The 24,469-nt window shown below is 32.8% G+C and overlaps 1 protein-coding gene across 1 annotated transcript in view; it reads right to left on the bottom strand.

Moving 5' to 3' along the window:
- The window catches only part of KLHL1 (kelch like family member 1), a 185,967-nt gene that overhangs the window by 16,003 nt on the left and 145,495 nt on the right, over nucleotides 1-24,469 (bottom strand). Inside the window, exons 7-8 of the mRNA XM_021548042.3 lie at nucleotides 23,261-23,485; nucleotides 10,841-11,003 (exon numbers count right to left, since the gene is read on the bottom strand). Of these exons, the coding sequence (XP_021403717.2) occupies nucleotides 10,841-11,003; nucleotides 23,261-23,485 (388 nt within the window). The remainder of the gene's footprint in view (nucleotides 1-10,840; nucleotides 11,004-23,260; nucleotides 23,486-24,469) is intronic.

The raw sequence follows: 24,469 nt of genomic DNA, 5'->3' as shown, positions 1-24,469 counted from the left end.
TCACAAAGGCTGAAAATAAATGGGGAACAGTTCTGCAGCAAGCACTGAATACTCAGGATATTGTACAGCTATCTGAAACTTTTGAAATACTTATAATTAAAGTTATTTAGTAGTCTTTCTTCCTTTTTAGAGCTTAGGGTGTAATTTTATTAGATGACTTTAAATTAAACATTTTTTTCAGCTTTGTTTAGTTTGTCATAAATTTGTAATAAAATTTCTATAGGGAAAAATATCATGTATTTCACTGAATTAGCTGAATTACTCTTCATGGTGTATCCCATCAAAACTATAATTATTATAAAAATAATAATTATATATCCCTGCTTAGAGAGTGAGACCAGCAAGGAAAAGAAAGCATCCAGTACTGAGCACTTTTATCTCCACAGTGAAAGTTCTGCCTGTGGAGGTATTATAGATTTCTATTCCTAAATAGTCTACATTTCAGCTGATTCAGACACTGAATCTATGAAATTAGGGCAAGCTCAGCTTCTTCTGTCTTTTCAGAGTTTTGTCACTTCTTTTACTAAGATGGAGAGAGATTCCTGAACATTTCTATATATATAACTATATGTATAATTGGCTAGAAAAATGAAGTAGAGGTTTCAAAGTAGGAAACATTAGGAGAAATCATGACCAGCTGGATCAAAAGCATTTATCTCAGTTCTGTCATTACAAACCTTTGATAACTACTCAGAAAAGCCAGTTTTAAATTCAGTTTGACAAGCCAGCCTCAAAAGACCAGACTGCTTTGATGTGAGGTGGGTATGGCTTGTGAAACCAGTTGAATCATGCCCTTGATGCATTTCTTAATGAGGTTTTACCTTTCAAAATTCTTTCACTACGAATATCAAAGACCCTACCCAGTCTTTTGCTTCGGCCCTTTTGTACCCTCTTCTGGCCTTTCAGTGTGTCTGAAAGAGCAGTGAAGAATTACTGTAACACAAAAGATATCTTCTTGGTAGAACTGAGGGACAGTAATAATTTTCATCAGTGCTGGACTACTGTATTGCTGAATCAGTCCACGTCTGGCCTAGGAATCAGAACTATAGAGAGAGCTATTTATCCATGCTGCCTTGATTAAGCCAATGCAGTTCACTAGCAAAAGTTGAAAATACAAAAATTTTGTGAATTGAAAACATCAATGAAGTCTTATTTCTATGTGTAAATTTAGAAGGGCATTTCATATATTTGTAATGCAGTAGGGAAGTAAATTAAAAGTAGAATTCGACTCCCCCAAAAAAAAAAAAATATAACCATAGAGTAAGTTTCTGGAATTAAATCAGTAGTAACTATTGGTAAATTAGATGGGGGTCCTGAGAACTTCATCTAATGGCGTGTTTCTGCCCATGAAAGCAGAGTTGGAACTAGATGATCTTTGAGGTCCCTTCCAACGTAAGCCATTCGATGATTCTGTGACATAAAATACTGAGAGAAAAACACCCTTTGCATGGATAATATTGTTATGAAAAAGTTTACCTTCCTACACTGGTAATTTTAGTTTACCAATAGAAAGACCTCATTTCAAACAATTTAAATTGTAATCAGAACTATATGGGCTACATTCTCTATATAAGACCATTGACTCAATGCAGATTCCACCAGTTATAAGACATTCTTGACTTTATCAGGTTATAAAGTAGGTAAGGCAAAATTGTCTTTATAAATTAATCATTTACTACAGCATGTGCATGAAGCCCTTTATTTGCTCCATTATTAAGACACACTGCAAATCCACCATTAAATAATAATTTTTAGTGAATCCATAGAATTACTTTGTGCTAGATGAAGATAATGTTTATGATACTAATTTTCTTTGTGAGTTTAATAATTTTAGACCATACAGTTGTTCTATTTTTTGCCTTAGTATACATTTGTTTATTGATTTTGACTAAAATATTTAAAAATATATACACCTTTTTGTAGTTTCCACAGTTGAGGAAGAATAAATTCAATATGTGTGTCATGTTCCCTATAGTGGGATACAGAATAATTGTTTTTCTGAAAAAAAAGAGTTTGATTTAAACCAGAAGTTATTAAACATAATATTTATAAAACAGCAGCACCATAAAAAATGTCATAAAAAGAGGATTAAAATTAAGTTATAAAGCTATTTATAGGTCAATGTACATTTAGAATAAAACATAGTAGGAACAGAGACAAAATTTTCAACAAAAAAATTCTAAGACTGGTAACTGGTGAGCTAGCTTTTGAAGTATGTTTGTTATTCTTACCATTGCAAAAGAGTTTCATAAAATTTGTTAATTTTTCTGTTGTGTTTTATTTTTATTATTATTTTCAATAGTTGGTTTTGTACCCCCTCCTCCCCTGAGGCATTGATTTAGTCCTTTCTGTCAGTCATGTATCCCTTGCTGCCCCATTGATTTAGTTAGACTGGAACTCCCTATTGGTTTATGTTCATTCCCTGCCACTCTTCTATTTGTCCCTAGTCCCAAGCTCCATCCTAGTCCTGTCCCTAAAAACTCAATGCCCGGCTTGTGCCTTTGTCCTTGCCTCTGCTGTGTATTGGCGTTATGGAGGCTTTCTCTTTCGCCCTTTTGGCATAATAAACGATCCTCAGATAAGCAAGCAAGGCCCATTTCGTCTTTTCGACGTTGATCGCTCGACAACTGCTCAGGAGGTTCGGGGTCCTGGGGGAGGCATCACGCTCCCCTTCTGTCACTCACACCCAGCACGCCTCTGCGTGCCGCTGCTGCACCACAGCAATTAATAATAATTAATAACTTCCTAAGACTAATTTGAGATACTGTCTGGTTAGGTAGATGATGTAGATGGAAGCAGATATGTGACAGCATTAATTTTTTTGACAAGGAAAAGCACTGCTGTATTTTAGCAGCATGCAAAATACCTACGTCATACTTAATATACTGATTTGCTTGTAGTTAGTGAGAATATTGTGGGCAGAAAGCATGCAGTTTGAAACATTTCCTTTTCTCCTTACATGACAGTAACTATGTATGCCAATCAAGGCATTTTTCTTAGTTTGAATGGATTAGTAAAAGAAAAAGTGAATCACCAATAAGGCATAAGAGCAAAGAAAACCACAAGCAAGAAAAGCTATGAGAAAAAAATGGCACTGATTGGGGAAATATAGAAGTTTTGGTCATACTTTCTTGTCTTGTTAGTTTGGCATGAAATTTTGAAGTGTTACATCAGCCTTAAATTTTGAAGTGTTACATCAGCCTTAAAAACACAATTAAAGCATATTAATACTTCCTTTATTTAATAGTTTTGAGCAGTTCCCTAGTCTTTGCTGAAGTATGAAAATTATCCCTGCATTGCAATTATATGGCTGACTTGCAAAAAAGTCTTAGATCATTTAGCTTGTGATCTTCACAATGAACAAACCCTTCTCTTTTCAACAAACTCAACCAATAATGTAATATTTATCTGAAGCTGGTCTACTGAGTCAAAAGAAATTTCATCCTACCCGAATATTAGTTATTAAGAAGTTAATCAAGTTTCAAATTGGAAAAATAGGAAGTTAAGAGTGGAGATGTCTTGGCATTCTATTCTGCTGAGTATAGTAGGTATTTATATTATTTATATTATTTATATTATTTATATATAAGCGCTGTTGCCCATAAAGATATTTAGTTGAGTATTAAATAAATATTGAGCTTTCTTTTATTTCATTCAGACATACATATTTAAATATCCTTCCAGATTACACATATGTGGAAATAAGGAAGTATGTGAATAAACATGATAACACACAGGAATGTGCATGTGTACACATGTTTGTGTGTAGTCTAAGTTGAAGCCTATATTTGGTGTGGAGAGTCTCTCCAGACTGCTCCAGCTGCACTACACAAGGACTCCCTTCCAGTCCCAGCATATAGGCACCAAGAACCATGTGAGACGGGTTTGGATTCTTGAAATTCATCTCCCACATAAGATAATAATCAAAAGCCCAACTTTAGTCATAATGAAAAATATGGGATATGAATGCCTTTTGCAGTCTTGACCACAAGAGAAAAAAAGGGATTGCTGACTGCTTTTTTTATTTTTTTTAATTTCTGCTAAATTGTGGAAGCTGTGAATTTGAAAAATAGGCAGTGAATTTTCCTAGGCATTATCCACACTGCTTCCTGTTGTCCAAACTGGTGTATGTGTTACATTTAAAATCTTAAATTAGATGGAGTGACATTACTGCGTTTTTCTTCCACATATTAGGACTAAGTTAATGCACTATGTCGGTTTGGCCTGAAGTACCCATACATGTCCAAATTAATTCATACCATACTAGATCATAAAAAAAAATATTTCTTAATATTTCTTACTCATTACTTATTACTTATTGTTTCTTATTAAAAAAACTGAATGAAAGACCTTATCACAAATTATAGTCATCCCAGCTGTACAACAGTCAACAGCCAGCTAGTCTGAAAATTTTACTGTGTGGGCGATGGATGAAGATAAGGGCATAACAGGGGCATACACACTAAAAGACGTAGATGTGCAGTAAACATTCAAAATAGAAATGTGGTCCAAGCATCTGGGACCGTGGCCACAGTATAGCCAGAGAAAATAGTTTAATCAAATTCCCACCCTGCAGATAACCAAAGTTGTTAGCATCTGTTGTGTCTCCTACCAATCACTTAGTTTCTAAAGAGGAAGGCTTCCTAGCTGCATATGCATCTGCTTTGGACTGTAGGAAAAATAGTGGCTTTACATTAAAGATTCCTGATTTCAGTAAAGATTCATGATTTCATTTTTCTATTATAAGAGTGACATATAATTACCTAGTTTGTATCTTTTTAAGGCTAGTCTAGCCCCACAGAAAGAAAATAGACCTGTGCAGAGTCTTTCTCTTACAGGCTAGTGTAAAATAATAAGTTAAATCTTGCTTAAGAAAAAGAGAATATGATGTACTTTGAATTAAATGATACATTCAGTGAGCTGCATGAGATCCCCATGTAGGAAATATGAATTTACATGCAAAAGCACAAAAGATCAGACCAGGGCACTGAATAAGTAATAAGCCTTAATGATTCTGCTAAGAGAAAGTGCCACAGATAGTTTATTATATGATGCATGAAAGCCAAAGGAACAGAACTCCTGGAGGAGGCTGTAATCAGCCACACAATCAAGTTTTGTAGGTGGTTATATGAATGTAATACATTCCTAATTCTCTCATGCCAAACACTGAACTACTATTAAGGACGTTGTGGAATTATTAATCTTCATCTCTCCAAGGTCAGTTCAAAGCAATTATTGTCCTGGTGAGTGACTAACTATAAGATGATTTTGAGAACCTTTCTTGCACTCACACTAATTTGGTTTGAATTTTGCTATTTTTCTTAAAAATTAAGGTTCAACAGGCTAAACTTTCTGATAGTTACTTTGTAATAGTGCATAATAATTTTAAGGGGAATATTAAATTAAAATAACTGCTATTTACAGCAGACATAATATTGACCAAAATAGCACGAGTTTCTTTCCAGTTTTTCTCATTAAATGACCTGAAAACAAAACATTCCATTGTACATATGCCAACATCTCTATTGGGCAGCTTTCTGTGTTTCTCATTCAAAATGAAACAGAGAATAGCTGGGAAAGCACTGCCAAAACAATAATCCAATTTATGAAAGTCCATTACTAAATGAATCCAATTACTGCAAAAGTGGTGGAACTGAATGAATGCAACTGAATATAAATAGATAAATAACGATTAAAAAATCCCAAAGCTACACAGTTATTAGAGTCTCTCTACCTAACTACTAAAATTGTAACAAATTAATTTGCATGGATGTGAAGTGAAAAGTAATAAATGCCTTTTTTTAAAACAACAATTAGTATATTCTATTAGTACTTAAGCAGAATTAATAGAATGTAAAATCTGATCTAAATTCTATCTGTTACAGTTAAGTAAGAGAAAAAATATGATATTAAAAATTGATAATAAATAATTATTAAAGGGCAGATTAAACCAGAAAAGCAGTGGGGTTTCAGTGCCTAAGGCAAACAGGGAAATGGACAGAAACATAATTAATGGAGAGAGATGAGGCTTGCCAAACAACTCCACTTTTAAATATGTTGGATTTGATTAAATGGATCTATGCTTAAGGGTTTGTTCTTGTAAAGGAAAATATCTCTGGGTCAGTTTATGCATCTTGACTGTAGTATTGGCATTGCATTTTCCTGCTTAAGATAACCACCAGTCACAGGCACAGCAGCCTATGGAGGACACCACACTGCAGTAGGATTTTGTCTCTCAATGGACCGCAGCCCATGGAGAGCCCATGATGGAGCAAGGGAAATGTGTGAGGAAGGAGTGTCAGAGAGAAACAATTATGGTCTGACCACAACCCCCATTTTCCATCCCCCTGCACCAGCCAGGAATGGGGCTATAAGTTTATACAAAACAAACTGAGCCTGGGAAAGGGGGGAAGAAAGGTGGCATTTTAAAATTTGGGGTTGCTTCTCACTAGCCAGAATCTATTTTTATTACTAATAAATTGCATTAATTTTCCCCTAGTCAAGCCTATTTTGCCTGTGGCAGCAAATGGTAAGTGGTCAGGTGGATATTAATGGAGAATAATATTTTCTTGCAGTTTTTCTCCTTGCTCTTTTACCTTCCTTCAGAGACAACAAATACTTACAAAACTTTTCCTTAAATAAAAGTAAAATATTATTTAAAAGAAACTTACCCAGTTGCATTTCAAAAAGTTAAGATTAAAAAGTTAAAATTAAACAATTCCTCGCTTTTTATCTATCATATACCAACAGTGTTGTGTAGTATTTAATAAAAACAACAGCAGCAGGGAGAAATATCAAGTTCACTATAGCACATATTTGGGATGTGGCAATCAATAAAGTGCAGGACTCCTTTTCCTTGACTCCACAAGATGTTAGCATGAGATTGAACTGCTTGCCAGTGTGTGTCAGTCATGATTTTTGACACTTTGGGCACTGCTGTGATGTTCTACCATTCAAAGTCAGCCTGTGGATCCTGTCAACAGCTGAGTATTTTATCCTTTTGTAATACAGATTTACTGATATGCGCTAAAGGGGTCAAGACTGAAGGGCCAGACTTTCTCCATGAAAGCTACAGTTGCTTCAAAAAATATTGATAATTTCAAACATATCAGTAGAAATTAAGGAATATTTTTTGTAATGCAGTCTTTGTGGACATATAATAGAGCAATATAGAAAAACTTCAGTTAAGGTTGTGACAAAAATGTTTAGAATAACATAAATCTTTATGATACAGAGAATGTCTTTGAGGAGTATGTATTTCTGATGAAAGTGTATAAACTAAATTTCATTTTCACTTAGATCTACACCATTAGCATAAAATATGTTCTGAAATTAAATTAAATTAGTGGAAAGTTTTATTGTTCTTAGGGAATGAGCAGTTCATTAGTATTAGTTAATTAGTATTAGAGTTTTTTAATAGAAGGATAATAAAAAGCTATGGTATTAGCTATAAATTTGGATGCATTTACATTTTAAGTTAATGAAAGTATTATTATTGGATTGAATATGTCAACCAGATCTTTTTTGTTCTTGAGTTTAAATTAAGAAATTGAGAAAAGATTGAAATAGTTAAGTGGTAATTTAAAAAAAGTTTCTGGAAAATATAGAGTTTTTCACACTTTTTGTTCCTTGGTGCTTCAAACTCATACTGTAGAAAAGTTCTATTGCTTCAGCACTATCTGATGACAACTGTAGAAAGCTGGTCTTATATAGAATAACCTGTACACTAGTTACATACCACTTATGTGAGCCCCAAAGAAGATTCAAATAAGTCATTCCAACTTCTGACTCATTATCTGAATCTAAAAAGCACCATCCTCTATCAGTTATTTCAAATTGTAGATTGCCATCTCACATTTAGTATTTTAACACCCATATCTATTGCTGATCTGAGGAATTTCATGCACTCTCTCTTCCAATCTCTGCAAAGGAGTTGTTAACAGTAGCAAGGCAGAAAGGATGATGCTGTTGCCATATCAGAATTACTGACCATATTTCATCCCAACAAATTCTTCAGTCATGGCAAATCTTAGAACACCTACCAAAATATGTTGACAATTGATAAAGACATCAGGTTAAAAATAAATAATTTTATATATGGTAAGGATAACACACTCCACTCTTGCGTTACTCTTTGACTATGAGAAACACATGAAGATGAAGGAGATGAAATCTCCAAAGCCTCAGAATACATTGTTGGTGGTACCTAGAACCTATTGGTTACTTGGGAAAACAAAAATATTACTGAAGAGGAAAATCCTCAGATTCCAGCTTTTGGTGTTACATAAAAACACATAACATTTCCCTTTATATGAACCAATAACCAGACATTTAGAACCTGAAGAGAGGTTTGTGAACACGATCTTATTGTCCCTGTATTACTTTTATTTAATCTCTACTTTCCCAGCTGAATTGCAGCTATTTTGTGCATCTGCTTCGTTGCCAACTGTATCAGTTTTGTTGCTTTTCTTTGGTATGACATGCATTCTTGATAGTCATGGTACACATTATATGGCCTTTGCAATTTCACTTGAACTTCTTTCAATATGGATGACAAGAATTCCACATAATAGTAATACAACATAAATATTTCCAATATTAATAAAACTTTATGTATTCTTCAGTAGCATTTCCTTTTTTTCCCCCCAGATTTCTTCTGTTCTTTTTTTCTATGATAACAACATACAAAGCTTTTTTCACCTCTTCTTTTACTTCTTAGCATTAATTTTCTTCAAACACAAGATTTGTTAATTCACATATAAACTACTAAATATTTTATTTGTGTTGCTTCTTAAGGTCATCCAAATACTTCTGTATTCATGTGCCCAACATGAGCCATATGATATTATTTTCTCTGGTGCCACTTTGAATGATCTGGTAATTTAACTAAATTGCTCTTGTTATACTTCTTAACCCAGGACAGATCTGTAAAGAATTTCAGGGGTAATAGGGTAATATCCATAGAGTCCTTTTCTTCTTCAAATCCCTGTACTATTCACCTGTTTTTCATCTTAAGTATTTTTTTTTCATATGTAGCACCACATAAATTGTTCTGTTGAAATTCTAGAAATTCTAGTAAAATAAATTTGCCATGTTTCTTTTTTACCTCAGAAAACACCTTTATCTTTTATTAGTTGTTCTAGCTCTCTTTACAACTAAGAAGACATTTAAGAAAATGAATATTGCCTGTGTTCCTCATTGAAGCATAGTAACTATTGTATCCTATTACTCTGGGAAATCTGGAAGTAACAACCAGGTGACCTTTCTGTGGGGAGGGGAAGATACTCCATTAAGCCCTCCTGGGTGAAACACTACTGCAACTTTGAAATGTAATAAGGCAATATGATTATAGAAAAAAAAACCAGCAAATGGACTAAGTCTAAATTTTAAAAAAATTCAAAACTTCGGGTATTTTTCTGAATTTCCAAGATATTCAGTAGTATTTAATTGCTTCAATAATTAAATATTTTTCAAATTAGATTATGATGTATGTGTTGACATAATCCTTTTCATGTTTTAGGAAATATGTTGATATAAGAATTTCAGTTTAAATTTTAAAATGTATTTCAGTGAAATAATATTAATTTCTGTGCACCCTGTTTTGCCAAATTCAGATAGTATTGTTTTCAATTCGTTTGAGCAGCAAAATAATTGATAATTTACTTGCATGGTCTACACAAGTGAGCTTCTGAAATGCTTCAATAAATTGGGAACTAATAAGAAGTTACAAATCAATGACTTCACTCAGAGCCTGATGAGATCAGAATATGAAAGCTTTACCTTGTTTATTTATTTCCATCTTAAGCTGATAAAAAAATACAAATTTCATTTTTCTGCTTAACATTAATTTAAATGGAAAACAAATTCAGCCGACCATGGAGCAATGGAAGATCACAAATGGAATAGTTTCTCACTTTAAAACACAAAATAAGTGGCTATACTTTTTCAAGTCTTTTAAGAAAGTCATATTTAAAGTATTTTTTATGTAAACTGCCCAAAGTAGTGTGAGATACACACACAGAATTGTTTGTAATTCTCTTAATTCAACAAGCATTTCACTTGTTTACTTATTTAATTCACTGCAGAAGAAAGAAATCATGATGAATAACCAAGAAAAATTCCTCAGAACTTCCATACTGAAATATTTTTTTTCTTTTGCTGAATGTTAAATCCAACATTTTGTTTCTCAGTGAGGTATCTATTTCCAATATCCTGAGGAATGCAGCACATGTCAGTTGTGTGGAACAATAATGTAGCAAGAATAGGACCGGGAAGTTGAAAGATCCTTAGATATGTTGTCAAGTTGCAGTTCTTGGCATATTGGATATATTTTAAAGATGGGTACTCAGATAAAAGGAATAAAAATCAATGACATATTTTTACTTTTTGCAGTGAGACTACTGCTTTTCTGTTTTCACTGGCATCCATCCTACTATCTGGGACACAGATAACACCTCTTTTAATTTAAAAGTGTTTGATATAAGTCATGAAAAATTTTGTTGAGTATCTGCTAACTGGGAAGCATTGAATATATGGTCAGCTGTGCAAAAGAAACAAAGCTGGAATATAGATGCATAATCATATGCTGCTCTTCATGACATTAGATAAATATTTGCAGGGTTATTTGTCTAGATGTTGCTTCTGCTAGTGTGCAGCATGGCTTGTGCACCATTGAAACCAGTTTCTTGTAGATTAACAAGGCTATTAAAGCAGCTTTGACCATTTGATCTACTCCAGAACATTTCAATGCCACTACAACTTAATAAGGGAAAGCAACGACAATTAAGCTTCATTGGTTTTCCAAAGAAGTGTTTCAATTGTGTAAGCACACCCTACTCACTTGCCATTTAATGCTGCTACTCCAACAGTGCTTCTGGCAATTGACATACTTGCCACAAATGTCCACTGCTGACTTTGAGGGTCCCACCTCTCAACTGTGTTCAAATAACTCCAACCATCATGTCCTCCCACTGCATAAATAGGCCCTTCAAGCACTGTAACTCCTAAAATGGAGGAGAAAGTGAGAGAAGATAAGAGTATGTTTCCTCTATGAGCAATAAAAAATAAAAAAAATTTCTAAAACGCAACCAACAAATGAACTTATATATTCAAGATTAAAATGGAAATACCAATTTGAGATTTGATTAATTAAGAATCAACAAACAGGAATAAAATTAATGTCACTCCACATGGCTGTATGAATAACAGGTCTTGTCAAACAAACTTAATTTTATTTCTTGAGAAGAGTGTTTGCTTCAGAGAATAACCTGTCAATGATGTGATCCTCTTAGATTTCTGTATTCCCTTTAGTTTCTCATAACATTCTGATCATGAATTAACTCTTCTGAATAGCAGTAAAGCACATAATAAAGTAGAGACTGGATACCTGATAGATCTCTGATTATTGTCAGCCTAAGGGGGATTTCATTGAATGGAATTGCTTCTAAAGGGGTTGAAGCCTGGTTTTGCATCATTTCTGGCAATGATGGAGAAGAAAATAAACAATTCTTCACTAGCAGAAAGATTGATGGACTGGTATGGAATCAAAAAACACATTTGAAGGCTTAAGCAAGTAATTAGACAGAAATTCAAGCTGCTTCCTCAGTTTCACTCTATCAAAAAAAAAAACCACCAAACAAAAACACACCTTCACAGAAAAATAAGGTTGGATATATAAGCATTGTTTTATCTACTGAAAAAAACCAAAATGTAACGTGTAAAAACTGAAGTCAAACATATTTCAATAAGAAACCATTTTTTGACTGTGAGTGGTTTGAATTACCCTGTCAAAGGAATTGAGGAATTCTCTATCTCACAGTCTCTTCAGTAAAGCTTAAAAGGCTCTGGAAGATAAGTTATAGCTAAGCACCATTTGTTACAAGACAGTGAGCTCAGTAATCCCATTCTATGATCCTAAATGACCATTGCTCTGAAAAATCTGAGGCTAAATTCAGTCCCATTTCTAAGTCAATGTCTTTTGTTTTTTCTCACTCAATTTCACAAAATTTGAACTCATCAAAAAGTCAGAAAACAATAGATCATTGAAGTTTCAGAAGATGACTTTGTTTTTTTCTTGCAGAAAAGTCTAGCAGTATTTTAAACAATGTGACATTCCCACTTTCTGTGTAATAATGTTTTGTTCTATTTTAGAAAAGTAATTCATTAAAAGCTTATTTTATTTTAAAACTATATTTATCAATGAGTTTGAATATGTTTCATCTAAGAATTCATAGAAAGTATTTCTGCACTTTGGGTGTTGATTTTTGTTTGTCAATATTTTTTAACTAAAAAAAGAAAATAATTCAAAAACCCTACTAACCCTTAGAAAAATTTTCCTCCAAATGAAGGTTGAATCTTTTCTTTTCCTATAGAAATTTTTCTTTTTCTATAGAACTCATTCTCCAATTATTTTACTTGCCTTGCTTAGAAATTCAGATGTGTCAGCGGTCACATAAAAATTACGAGATTATATGCTAATATATATAGTTTGGTGGTGGTTTTTTGTTTATTAATATTTTAAAATATTAGATATTTAAAAATATTCTTATATACTGAATAAAGAGGTTTACATTGTAAAAAAAATATTTACAATGATTTTTTATAAAAACATGGTTCTCCTAAGCTTTTTAATTTATATACTCTTCATTAAATACAAAGTTAAATAGAAAATCAAGTTATTTTCTGGATAAAAAGTGAATCATATTCAAAGGAAGTTCAGAGAGGTAAACATTTTTATACACCTACATGTACACGTAAGTGGTGCGGACACAAACATGCAAACCCTCTCTCACCTTCACACATAAACAGTGTTGTATTGTTATGCAGTGTATTTGCATTGTTCTATTGTTATGCAGTGAATTTCACAAGGCATCTATGATGCACATAAAGACTCATCTCATCAGTTTTGCAATTTATAGCTTTTACTTCGTCAGATAACTTATTTGCACTTTCACTAGAATATAGTTTTCCTCAATTACTCTTTTTATCTCACTCAGTATTTACATTTTTTTTCAAGTCCTTCATAGTTGGGCTTTGCGCTCATCTATTTCCTGCTGGAAATTAAGCCAGTACAATTATTTAATTCACTTTTTGTGGGAAATTTGATTTCCCCTTAATCAAAGTACCATTCTTCTTGCATTTTCAGGGATTTTTACTTTTTTTTTTTTTTTTTAAATGACATTGAAAATGGATAAGCTCATTTCATTAATATAATGTTACTTTCTCTTGGTATTTCTTGTTACAAAGAGAGAAAAGTAACATTAAGTAATTCATCTTTATACAGATAATAGTTTTTAATGGCTTCTCTGTTCTTCTCATCAGAACTTTTCTGAGTTTATAAAATGCAGATAGAAACCTGTGAGATGCACAGTTCCTTCTGATTTTTTTCCCCATTGCAGAAACCAATATACTCCCCTCAGTATTTTCTGGTGCCCTTTTGTGGAAACTGCTGCACAAACTGTTGCATCTGCTGGGTTGTAACCCTGTTACCTTTGTTTAGACCCATTCTATCTATGAAACTCCATATTTGATTCTTTTGTTTTCTAAGAAACCAGGTTGGTAATGTTCTAAGCTACACAGAAGTATTTTCTTTCCCCATTAGACAGTGCTTGAATCATATGTTTAAACATATTCTAATGAGTATTAATGATAATGTAATCATCTTATATACTTATTTACATCAGTAAATATATAAATACACATTATATATTAGAGAGACTGTGTCCTATATGAAGAATTCAATATTCAAGCATTGAATTCAATCATTTGAATTCATTCTAAACTTAGATGCCAGAATGTCTATGTGATTTTTATATCACACATATGAACTAAAGGGTATTCCCAAAGGTGTTGCTTGTAGCCTCCTCATCACACAAGATGGAATGCAGTACAACTCTTCTATGACTGAAATTACTGAACAGTCCATGATAACAGCAAATGGCAACACCATAATCAAAATCTTAAGGGACACATTCCCGAAGATCACAAAGGAAAATATTTTCCAGTAAAATTGATGAAGCAAGACTATTCTCCTTTCTGAATGTTCCGGGTCATTTGTTTTAATAGAAGAAAAAATTCAATTCATTGTAAGTAGTCTGTGTTGAAATGTCAGAGTTCCAATGCTATTAGCACACTGTAGGATTCCTCCTCCTTAAAGAGCAGAGGTACTGAACTCTATATACCTTTTATTTTTTTTTAATGGTGCAGCCAATTTTTGCTTGGTCTCTTGAGATAAGATCTTTCATATTTTTGTAGTTAAGAGACTGAACAATGTGTTAGAAGATCAGAGTTCATTTCAACTTCATGAGACAGGTTTTTGTGTTCACTGTGTATCCTAGAGTATACTGATATCAGAATACATAATTTTGTTTCCTGTCATCTCTGTCCATAAGATAACAAATGCCCACTTAGATTTACAGTCAGAATGTAGATATTGAAAAAGCCCATGAATGGGCTTTTCTTGTTTCTAAATGAGAAAATAACTATTTCCAGCTGACACTTGAACTCTTATTTGTCTTTAAGCAAATTGCACAAAAGAATAACACTGTTGGCTCTTTCATGAGAATTTACTAAGAAATGGGAAAGGACAGAAGGCCCTCATATATTTTCTTCCTGTACGTCATCTTCAAAAATTTGGTAAAACCAGTTTAAGGCACAAGAAAAGAAAAAAATCCTCTTGGATTTAATTTTTCACATGATACTAGTGCTTTCTTGTTTTCTGACAACAGAAATAATAGATTCAGAAAGGAAGTATTTTACTGTAAGAGAATTACATTAAATAACAAAAATTATTATTTATCTGAACAAAGAAACTTAAAATTGGTGGAATCAGATCTTACTTTTTTAATTTGTAGAAAATAATAATTCTGGCACTGAGGGAGTAATTTGTTCTACCATCTTTTGATGGATTACTTTCATTTACCTGACACTGTGAATGGTTTGTCTTTCTTAGTTCTCATACAGTTGCAGAGCTGAACCAGCTATGAACATCCCTTTTAAGAAAGGAAGCAACTTGTTTTCTTAAGATATGTTTTCAGCAATTTCTTGAGTAGTTAAGTGCAGTAAATACAGTGAAGAGAAACCTTAATGTTTTCCTGAACAAAGAAAGTACCTGGAAAATAATTATTCTAAGCATTTTGATGTAGGAATTTATAAAAGCAAACAGTATTCTTTCTAAACTAAATGAGATCTAAAAAATTAATTGTCTAGTTTGCAATGGAGGCATATTCCTTTTGATTGCCTTCACAAAGCTATGCAGCAAAAACCCTATTATGCCTAATTAGATGCTCAATCTGTACAGTTCAAATTATTTATACTTGAAGACTGGAATGGGATTTTAAATTGCTTTTCTGCAATGTTACAAAATAAAGGAGCACTGCCTATAATATTTTTAATTCTGCCGTTCCTGATCTGACTGATGGACCTAATTTTACAGAGTAAAATTTTTAAAAGTGTAATTTTTTATTAAAAAAATTGTGAATATCATTTCATACTGACATTTGGATACAAAATGTCAAAGAAAAAATTATCTGTGGTGCTAGATTTACTGTAGTCTCTGCATTTTGATATTTGTAGAGATGTGAAATTTTATCTGGCAAGGATATACGTGTATCCAACAACTTTAAATAAGGACATTACCTTTCAAGAAGATAACAGACATAGACTATATCATGACCTTGAAGGTGAGAAGAAAAATCAGTGGTTTGTATCCAAGTGTTTCATATCCAAGTATGAAACTTGATCAAATAACATCCATACTTTATTCTACCCTTTTAAGATATGCAATTATTTAGTGTCCAGGTAGAAGCACATTTTTAACAATCTATTTTCTCACCCATATCCACAGAAGCATATTAATACAAATTTATATTAATTGTAACTAATATTGCTAATATTTCCTTACTCTGTTATTTCCCTCTTTAAGTCTTAAACTTTAGTTTAAGACATTCTTCCATAGTTGTGGTATCAAAGAAAGTAAAGTCCAATTTGATTTAAATTATGCATCATTAATTAAATTATGAATTAAATCTTATATTTAGTTCTCAAAACCATAATATTAACTGAGTGGGAATAACAAATACTGTTCTTTGGATGCTGCATATAGAACTGCCATAGGCCAATCTTAGAATTTAGTGTTTCAATAATTGGACAATTGGACCTGACCTACCTTCCTTAGAGAATATTCAGTGACTCAATATTAAAATACCTATTCCTATGTAAATTCACCGGTATAAAGGTTGATGTAAAGAATTATAGCAATATCACTGTCCTCTTGGGCCAGAAGATATAACACTAACTTGCTAATATAATGCAAATTTATAGAAGCAAAATCTGCCTGTCGACCCTTTATTTACATTGTGTTTTGTAGATAAGACATTAGGTTCTCAACTGTGCCACACTATTATCCAGAGAACATGACTCAGAAATTATTATAAATGTTGCTGTTATGATTTGTAACTCTTTATTGAACTGGGTCACAATCTACTATTTAGAAAAGGTTCAAAGTACAAGGAAAAGGTACTTAATAACTCAAAAAAAAAAAAATCCCTCTAATGTTCCCCATGATTAAGAGAACAATCCAAAGCAGAAATCTAATATACATGCAAATCAGTATTCCAGAGAAAACACTTTAAAACATTAAGCCCTTATTTTAACCCACAGTGAAATCAGTTATTTTTCCTGAGATTTCAAGTGGAAAATCACAATAATTTAACTACATAGAGGCACATAGTACTGGTCAATATTGCTTAAAAGAAAGATTCTCAATCCAATTTCTTAACAGCTGCTTCTGGGGTATCTTCTATATCAGAAGATTGCTGTGCTCTGGTAAGCCAGTCTGTTGTGGAACTCTTCCACTCAATGCTTAGCTTGAGATAGGTCTTGGCATTTTTTTTTTTTTTTGGGTTTTTTAGGTTTTAGGGTTTTCTGTGCATAGAAATCACCACATAAAGATGGAGAACACACATCTTAACTATGGCATTGGTTTTATGTGGTGCTGATGTACCCAGAAAGTTTTACCATTGCAGGAAAATAAGATATTTACAATATAGATCTCAAATTGAACTTTTAGGGGACATGAATCTTTTTCAGCTGACCACAGCTGATCAAAATGATATTCCATACTGTATGGCATCATGCTCTGGAAATCTGGAGTATCACTGCCCAGCTCAGTAGAATTTGGTCAGTATCATACATGTGACAGAATGAAGTGCTATAATATTTTCAGTTGTCTGCATGCTCTAAGAAACTAGTATCTGTAAAAGTTTCCTTTATCCAGCTGTTTGGCACTGTAACAAGCATTATGCAAATATATTATTATATCATTCAAAAACTCTTTTATTTATACATAATTGCTCCACAATATTGGGAAATTAATTAGTCTCAAATAATTACAGTTTTATCATCTTAATAGGGTATGACCTAGTCTGTTAGTTTCAATACTAATTCAATTGTCTTCATTTTACTAACATTTCTTTCTTCCTGACTTTTGTCAACGGTCTCCAGGTTCATATATGGCCTGACATCCAGAATGGAGTCTCAGATTCTCATGCATCTGTCTCTGCAGCTGTGTGCTTTTTAATCTCCACAGAGTGGTTTCTTTTACATACAGACAACATACAAATAATCTGGATTCATTACGCTGTAAAATTAAAAAAAAAAAAAAAAAAAATCCAGACATATTAAAAATCCCTACTTATTTTTCTGTTGTATGTAAATGGAAGATGTAAATTTGCCATTTTTGGTTCCTTAGTAGCCCAAGAATGGTGATACATAAAAAGAAGAATCTATCATGCAAGATAGCAGAGAAAGAAGAACAAAGATACCTTTTATCTTCTATATTTTTATAGTTTACTTTACAGCTATCATGGATTGGAGTATTAAGATTATATCAAGCATTTATTTATATTCCTAGTCTATTTTAATGGTTTCTACTCCTCTGAAATGCTTTCTGACAGATTGTAACTCCACAGACAAACATGTATTTATTAGGGCTGAAGCAACTTTCTAAAATAACAGCATTGCTTAACTGCCACAGCAGAAGTTATTTAAATGGTAGATTAAAGTTCAGCTCTCACTGACTTCAAAATTATCTTTCAAACTAGGTCTAAAGAGTGGTATAATTCATCATTAGATTTTTGGTGTTGAGTAAGCAACAATCTGTGCTATATTATGCTTCATGAAAGAGGTAAAACTCAGACAGCCTGTACAGTTAATAGTTTTGGTACTTTGCTGTGTATCTGTTCTACTCTGCTCATGAATTCTACAGTCTATGCTTTCCTGGTGGAACTGTTTTAAGGAATCTGTTAGTAGCATTCATTCTTCAAAAGCTTTATTTCCTAACAAATTTCATTTGACACAAAATAAATTAGAGGTGATTGCTTTCCATATTCATCTCATGAAATACATCTTTAATAAACACAATTTTTATTGTAATGACCTGTTCATTATAAATTTATAGTATCAAATATGTGTTACCTATTTGTTTCTCCTTCACTTGTTTCAGTGCAATCTAATACTAGCTTTGATATTGTGGATCTATCAAGGTTTCTAGTATCTGATATTTTTTCTGATATTGCACTGCAGGCTTATTTTAAAAAACGATTGAAATTTTACAAATTTATTGTCAGAAATTATTTGCTTCACCAAGGGAGAGCAATGGGATTAAAAATATCTGCTTCATGTCAATATTTATAAAGAGAAATGTTATACAGAATATTTTTTCAATTTACTGCTTTATGAAGGAATAATTTCACCAGAAATTACTAAACTGACAGTTCCATTGATGCTACATTGTTACTGCTAGACCTTTAAGATATTATGCTAGCTTTATTTAAATAGAAGTGTTCATAAAAATTTACTGTATCTTTTTTTTTGTTTAGTTTTGTATCTTCAATAGTTTCTCAAAAATCACTATTCTTGACATCTCTCAAATCATACTCACATATAGGCATAAATACCCAATAAAACTTCTTTGGCTTTTTAAAAGTGCCAGTGTAACTGAAATATAAGGGTTTTTTGCATTACCAGATTCTCAGTTTCCAGTCTACTCAATAGTATGTGTTGTACCTTAAGAACTAGTTCCCAAGTGACAAATAATTTAATTTTAAACATGCTACAATTCTTATTCCTATGGAAATCAGACTATGCCACCACAGTTGCTCTACTTCATTGTACATATACCTACTTAGGCTGCTGAATCCTACACAAATTCTTAGCTCTCTAAAACTGTGGAGTTGTATGTATGCTCTAAGCTTTCACACAATGTAAAATTATTTGATGAACAATAATTTCTTTTGAAAATACAAACATTACTTGTCAAGCATTTCACTAATTTTGAATGTGCAGGCTGATAATAAATAATTTATATGCCTAGATTTTTCTATTTTTATATTATTTTTATTACTTATATTTATACATGTATTTTACTTATGAGATTTACTATGTAGTAAGAATACTGATAATTCAGTTTATGCACAGTCTTTCCCTCTATTAGTATTTGTCATTACTACTTGAAAGGTACAGAGGCATCCCTGTATTTTTCCCAAGGAAATTTTTTTCCCTTCACTCTGGCTCATAAGTTGGACTCTAGAGCAGAAAGCATGAAAGCTGAAAACCAAGCTGGATCTAAGAAGCACAGTGGATATATTTCCCTTTCAGTGAAATATAGAAATTGGCTTTCATGCAAATCCATAGTGCAATTTGATATTTTGTCAGCAACATCTGAGATATTCTGGGATATTTAATCTTGTTACTCCCTAACTACATGTATTTATTCTCTTTTCACTTCTGAGTTTTGAACTTAATCTTTTAGATATTAATTCCTGCACATACCAGTTTAATGACAACCACATTATAAGCAAGTATTCACTCTCATTTCAAGCATAGCACTCAGGTCCTTTAAAATGCATTTACATTACATAGACAGTTTCTTCAGAACAATAGGTTGAAGCCTAATTCACTGTATAAACTAAGAACTGAAAATTCATTAGGTCTTCTATGACCATTCAATCTGGGTAGAGTGAATTGTATCTACCCTAGGCTTATATCCTATGTAAATAAATCTAAGGACTTCCCATCAGCTATTAATATTTTTATAGCATTTTCACTCAGATACTTATAACTGGCAAGATTCTCTCTTCCAAGAGCGGAGGAGGAAAAATATGTAACTTGCCTCCACTCTAAGCTGTATAGGATTTTACAAGGTAATACCATGTCCTGTCAGCCTCATTCCCATGCTGATCGTCTTGCAAATGGGTGTTTGACTATGGATAGTGAGATCAGTATGTTTTCAAAGCCAAAACAGGACCTAAAATAGAAACTTAGACACACTTTACATAGCTGATCAAAAGAACAAGACAATTTAGAACACTTACCTGAAAAAAAACTGCTGTTCACCCTGAATAATACTGGAAGCCTAATTTTCTTACTCTGGCACTTAAAATGTTTATTTTGTAAAGACAAGCCAAGTACCAATTTTTTTAGCTTTTTGGTTTCTTTGGTTTTTTTTAATCACAGTTTCACTGGATTTGATATCTAAAATTCTAGTCTATCATTAGTTCCATATTTCCTTTATCTCTCCTCTTCTACATAGACTATTAAGTTCAGCATAGAAATCAAAAAAGTGTATACAGAGTTGCTTCATAAAACTTCTGAATTTATAAACCAGAATCTGTTTTACATTTTTCACATCTTTGCTCTTTCAGTCTCTTTCTTCCTTTCCTATATGGATTTTGATTTAGTCTTCATGTTTGTCAGGTTTCACCTTTCCCATATTTCATTTTTGCCTTTCACCACTTTTCTGGTGTCTTATTGCTCTTTCATATTCCATTCTGTTTTATGGACTATTCAACAGGGATATTAGAATCCCTATTACTTTAAATAATAGTTTTGGATCTCACAGTCTGCCCTTTCTATTTTGTACTTTAGCACCATTTATTTCAAACACTGCCATTAAAAGAGCTTTCACTCATCTTCAATTGGCAGATTTGAAACTGCCTAACATATGACTTCCTACACTATGGATTTTCACTACAAGGCCTGTCAAGTTTTATTTCCTCATTTCTACATGTATCAACTTCTATACATATGCTTCTATTGAAGATTATATGAATACAGGTTAAAGTGAATTGTATTAGCTGGTTGTGGCCTTATTTACAATGGGGTACATCTGACAATTTTTTTGCTCTTTCAACAAAAAGACATTCATGTAAAGGATGGCTGCTTATTTCTATCCTGTATACAAAACCCAATTCAAACTGGCCTAGGATTATTACTACATTATTATATGGATATAACATAGTTTAGAAAACAAATAATAAAAAAAAAGGTGTATTCAGATTAACTTTTGTTACAAAAGGCATTTACTAAAATAACTTCATGGGATATTAAAAAAAACTAAAATTAAAAAGCAATTAAATTCTATTAACTAAGATTCTCAGGTAATAGTTTAGAAAACAAATAATAAAAAAAAAGGTGTATTCAGATTAACTTTTGTTACAAAAGGCATTTACTAAAATAACTTCATGGGATATTAAAAAAAACTAAAATTAAAAAGCAATTAAATTCTATTAACTAAGATTCTCAGGTAATAATCTGATTGGTACATAATTCCAGATAAAGAACACCTTTCTAATGCCTCCCAAATGACTGCATTTAATTATCCCAATTTAGACTTTTCTCATTTTACCTGTTGTTCACAAAAAGCCTGAATTACTTCAACACAAAGTTTAAAAATTATTTTATAGTAAGAAAAACCACGCCTCAAATGATCAAATGTCTAGTTTGTTTATTTTTTCCTAGTAGAGAAAGCATACCACTTTTTCTCCAGTCAACATTCCTCAACTTAAACTACAATGGTATTTTTTAAATCTGTTGATCAAAATAATCTGTAAAATTATAGTCCAGAATTATTTTTTTTACTGATCATCAAAGGTTTTTAATCAGAGATTCATCTCTTTTGTCACGGAGACAAATATTTTCTCTATTCAGCATACTCTAATGCTGTATTACTACTTTCCTGTAGTTATAGCTGAAGTCATTGCATTTTTACCACCCTGGGGAACAGCACTGATTCTGTAAAATTCTCGAACTCTGGCAGATGAGACATGATGTATTTATGCATGTAATTAATGTATTTTCTCATGAAATGTCTAATTTACAATTAAATTTAAACTTAGGAAACAATTTTAAATCAGTGAGCTATTCAGTGCCATGATGCCATCTGATATAGTTTCCCATCGCTATTTTTTATTGTAAGACTTGTTTAACAGCAACAGTACATATGCATATTGCTAGTGTCCAATGACATGAGTGAAGGGCAGGAAAGCATGGTCATCTTGTGAGGTATATGATGCAATAGTACAACAAAGAACTTGCTGATTGCAGCTCAGGGGAATAGACACGATAACATCGAGTGTTGCATGAGTCAACCCAAGAAAGCAGTGGGAGTAGCCACAAAACCACTGCTGAAATGCAAAGAGAAAATTTATTTCCTGTTTATTACCGTCCTAACCAGTGGACACCAAAGCAACACTCAGGTAGAGACACACAAACAGGAACACAATCCCAGCAGGTGGCTGGGCTGCTCTTTGCACCTATTTGTCAAGCACCCACACATGCATAGCTTACCAGTGTGCTGGGATTTCCTCTGGGCCTTTTATGACCTCTCTCCCAAAACAGGGAGCTCAAACATGTCCATAAGCCTCTCCAAACACCTATGTTGTCTCTATTCTCAAATAAGAGATAAACAGCAGTAGGCATTATATGTATATATATATGGAGTTCCCACACTGTTTTTCTCCAGGCCTTGGCATTCCAGGCTGCAAAGTCACTTGAGCAAATCTGCCATCGTCCTTGCCATTCTCCTGCTTTTAACACTTTCATCCCTACATGTATCTGTAAGAGTCTGAGATGTTAATGGTTAATGAGTCAAACATTTGCCCATTTGTGGAGGTGCTAGGGTGCTTTGCTAGGCCAGGGTTTGCACCCCACAAGGTGCACCCTCCCAAGAGAGAAGAGGTGACTTTTTGGGTGGATGATGGTGAAGCCTCCAGCCCGCATAAATCAGAGGGGGTGACCACCCAGCACTGGAGGCCAATAAGAAGGAGACCTCGTGGAGGCAGGATAATTCTTTTTATCATGTTGCAAAGCCCAGTTATTGTTACTGGTCAGAATGCTACCAGAGCTTAAAAGTACTGAGTTTTCCAGTAAAAGTTACAAAACAAAGAATATGTGGTATATTTAAAAAATATTTTTTTCTTACCTAAGCCATGTCTATGTGTTGACATGGGTGGTAACACAGTCCAAGCCTTGGTCTTTGGATTGTAACATTCAACAGTGTTTAATGTCTTTAAACCATCCCGGCCTCCAATGACAAACAGCTTGTCATCAATGACAGCAACACCAAACTGAAGCCTCCTGCCATTCATTACTCCAGCCTGAATCCATATGTTTGTTCTGAGATCGTACTTTTCAATAGTTGTAGCTCCTGATGAGACATAAAAGCAGAATACAAATATCAAAATTATAGATTCATTTAAATTAATGCTCAAGAGAATAACCTAATAATTCATCTGAAATGTAACCAGCACTTTATTTTAACATACGCATAACAGTGCTTCACTTTCAAAGTTTAAACATCTTACAGGAAAAAAATTATCAACATAATTATGAAGCTTTACTCTTTGGAACAAACCCTTTGGATTATAATAAAATGTTATAATTCCATGGAAAATAATTCTATTAGGATTCATTCATTATGTGGAATCAAAAAGCAACAAACCAAGTTCAAACAAACATAAAAGCAATATTTTTGTTAATTGGACTAAAAAAGGCATAATTTAAATTCAATTTGTATGTAAGTGTAGCAGAGGAGCAATAATGTACACTATAACTGGATGTATTAAATTCCCTTCCAGTTTTATTAAGCCACAAGATATATGAACCAAATTTTGCATTCAATTTAGAGAGACATCTTTTTGATCCTAGTTTAAAATAAACAGCTGTAAATTCATTAATACTTAGATTTGAAAGAACAAAATATACAGTTTATTTGATACTGTTTCTTGGAGGTGCTGCAGGGCACATTATAATGATGCATATTCATAAAGTTGTAATCTTTTATATGTTGGATCTATTTGTCAAAAGCCAGAACTGTAGCTCATGAATTCTGTAAAGTTGTTTACTTCAATTCTAAAATGTACAGTTTAAAAGTTTTCTCATACAATTTCAGAAAATTGTACTTTCATAACAGTCTGAATCATGCTCAGCTACATATTTTATAATATTGGCTAAGTCTGAGTTGCTACTATATTTTATTATATTACATACTGAGAACATAATCCAGGAGTTCCTGGACTGCTTAAATTCTGTTTATCCAATAAGGTGCCTTGATAATTTCTAATGATGATGATGATGAGGATGAGGATGATGATGATGATAGAATAATATAATACAAGCAATAAAAAATGGG

This window comes from Lonchura striata, chromosome 2, assembly GCF_046129695.1.
Source record: "Lonchura striata isolate bLonStr1 chromosome 2, bLonStr1.mat, whole genome shotgun sequence".
NCBI lineage: Eukaryota > Metazoa > Chordata > Aves > Passeriformes > Estrildidae > Lonchura > Lonchura striata.
This window is presented reverse-complemented; position numbering and strand designations above follow the sequence as displayed.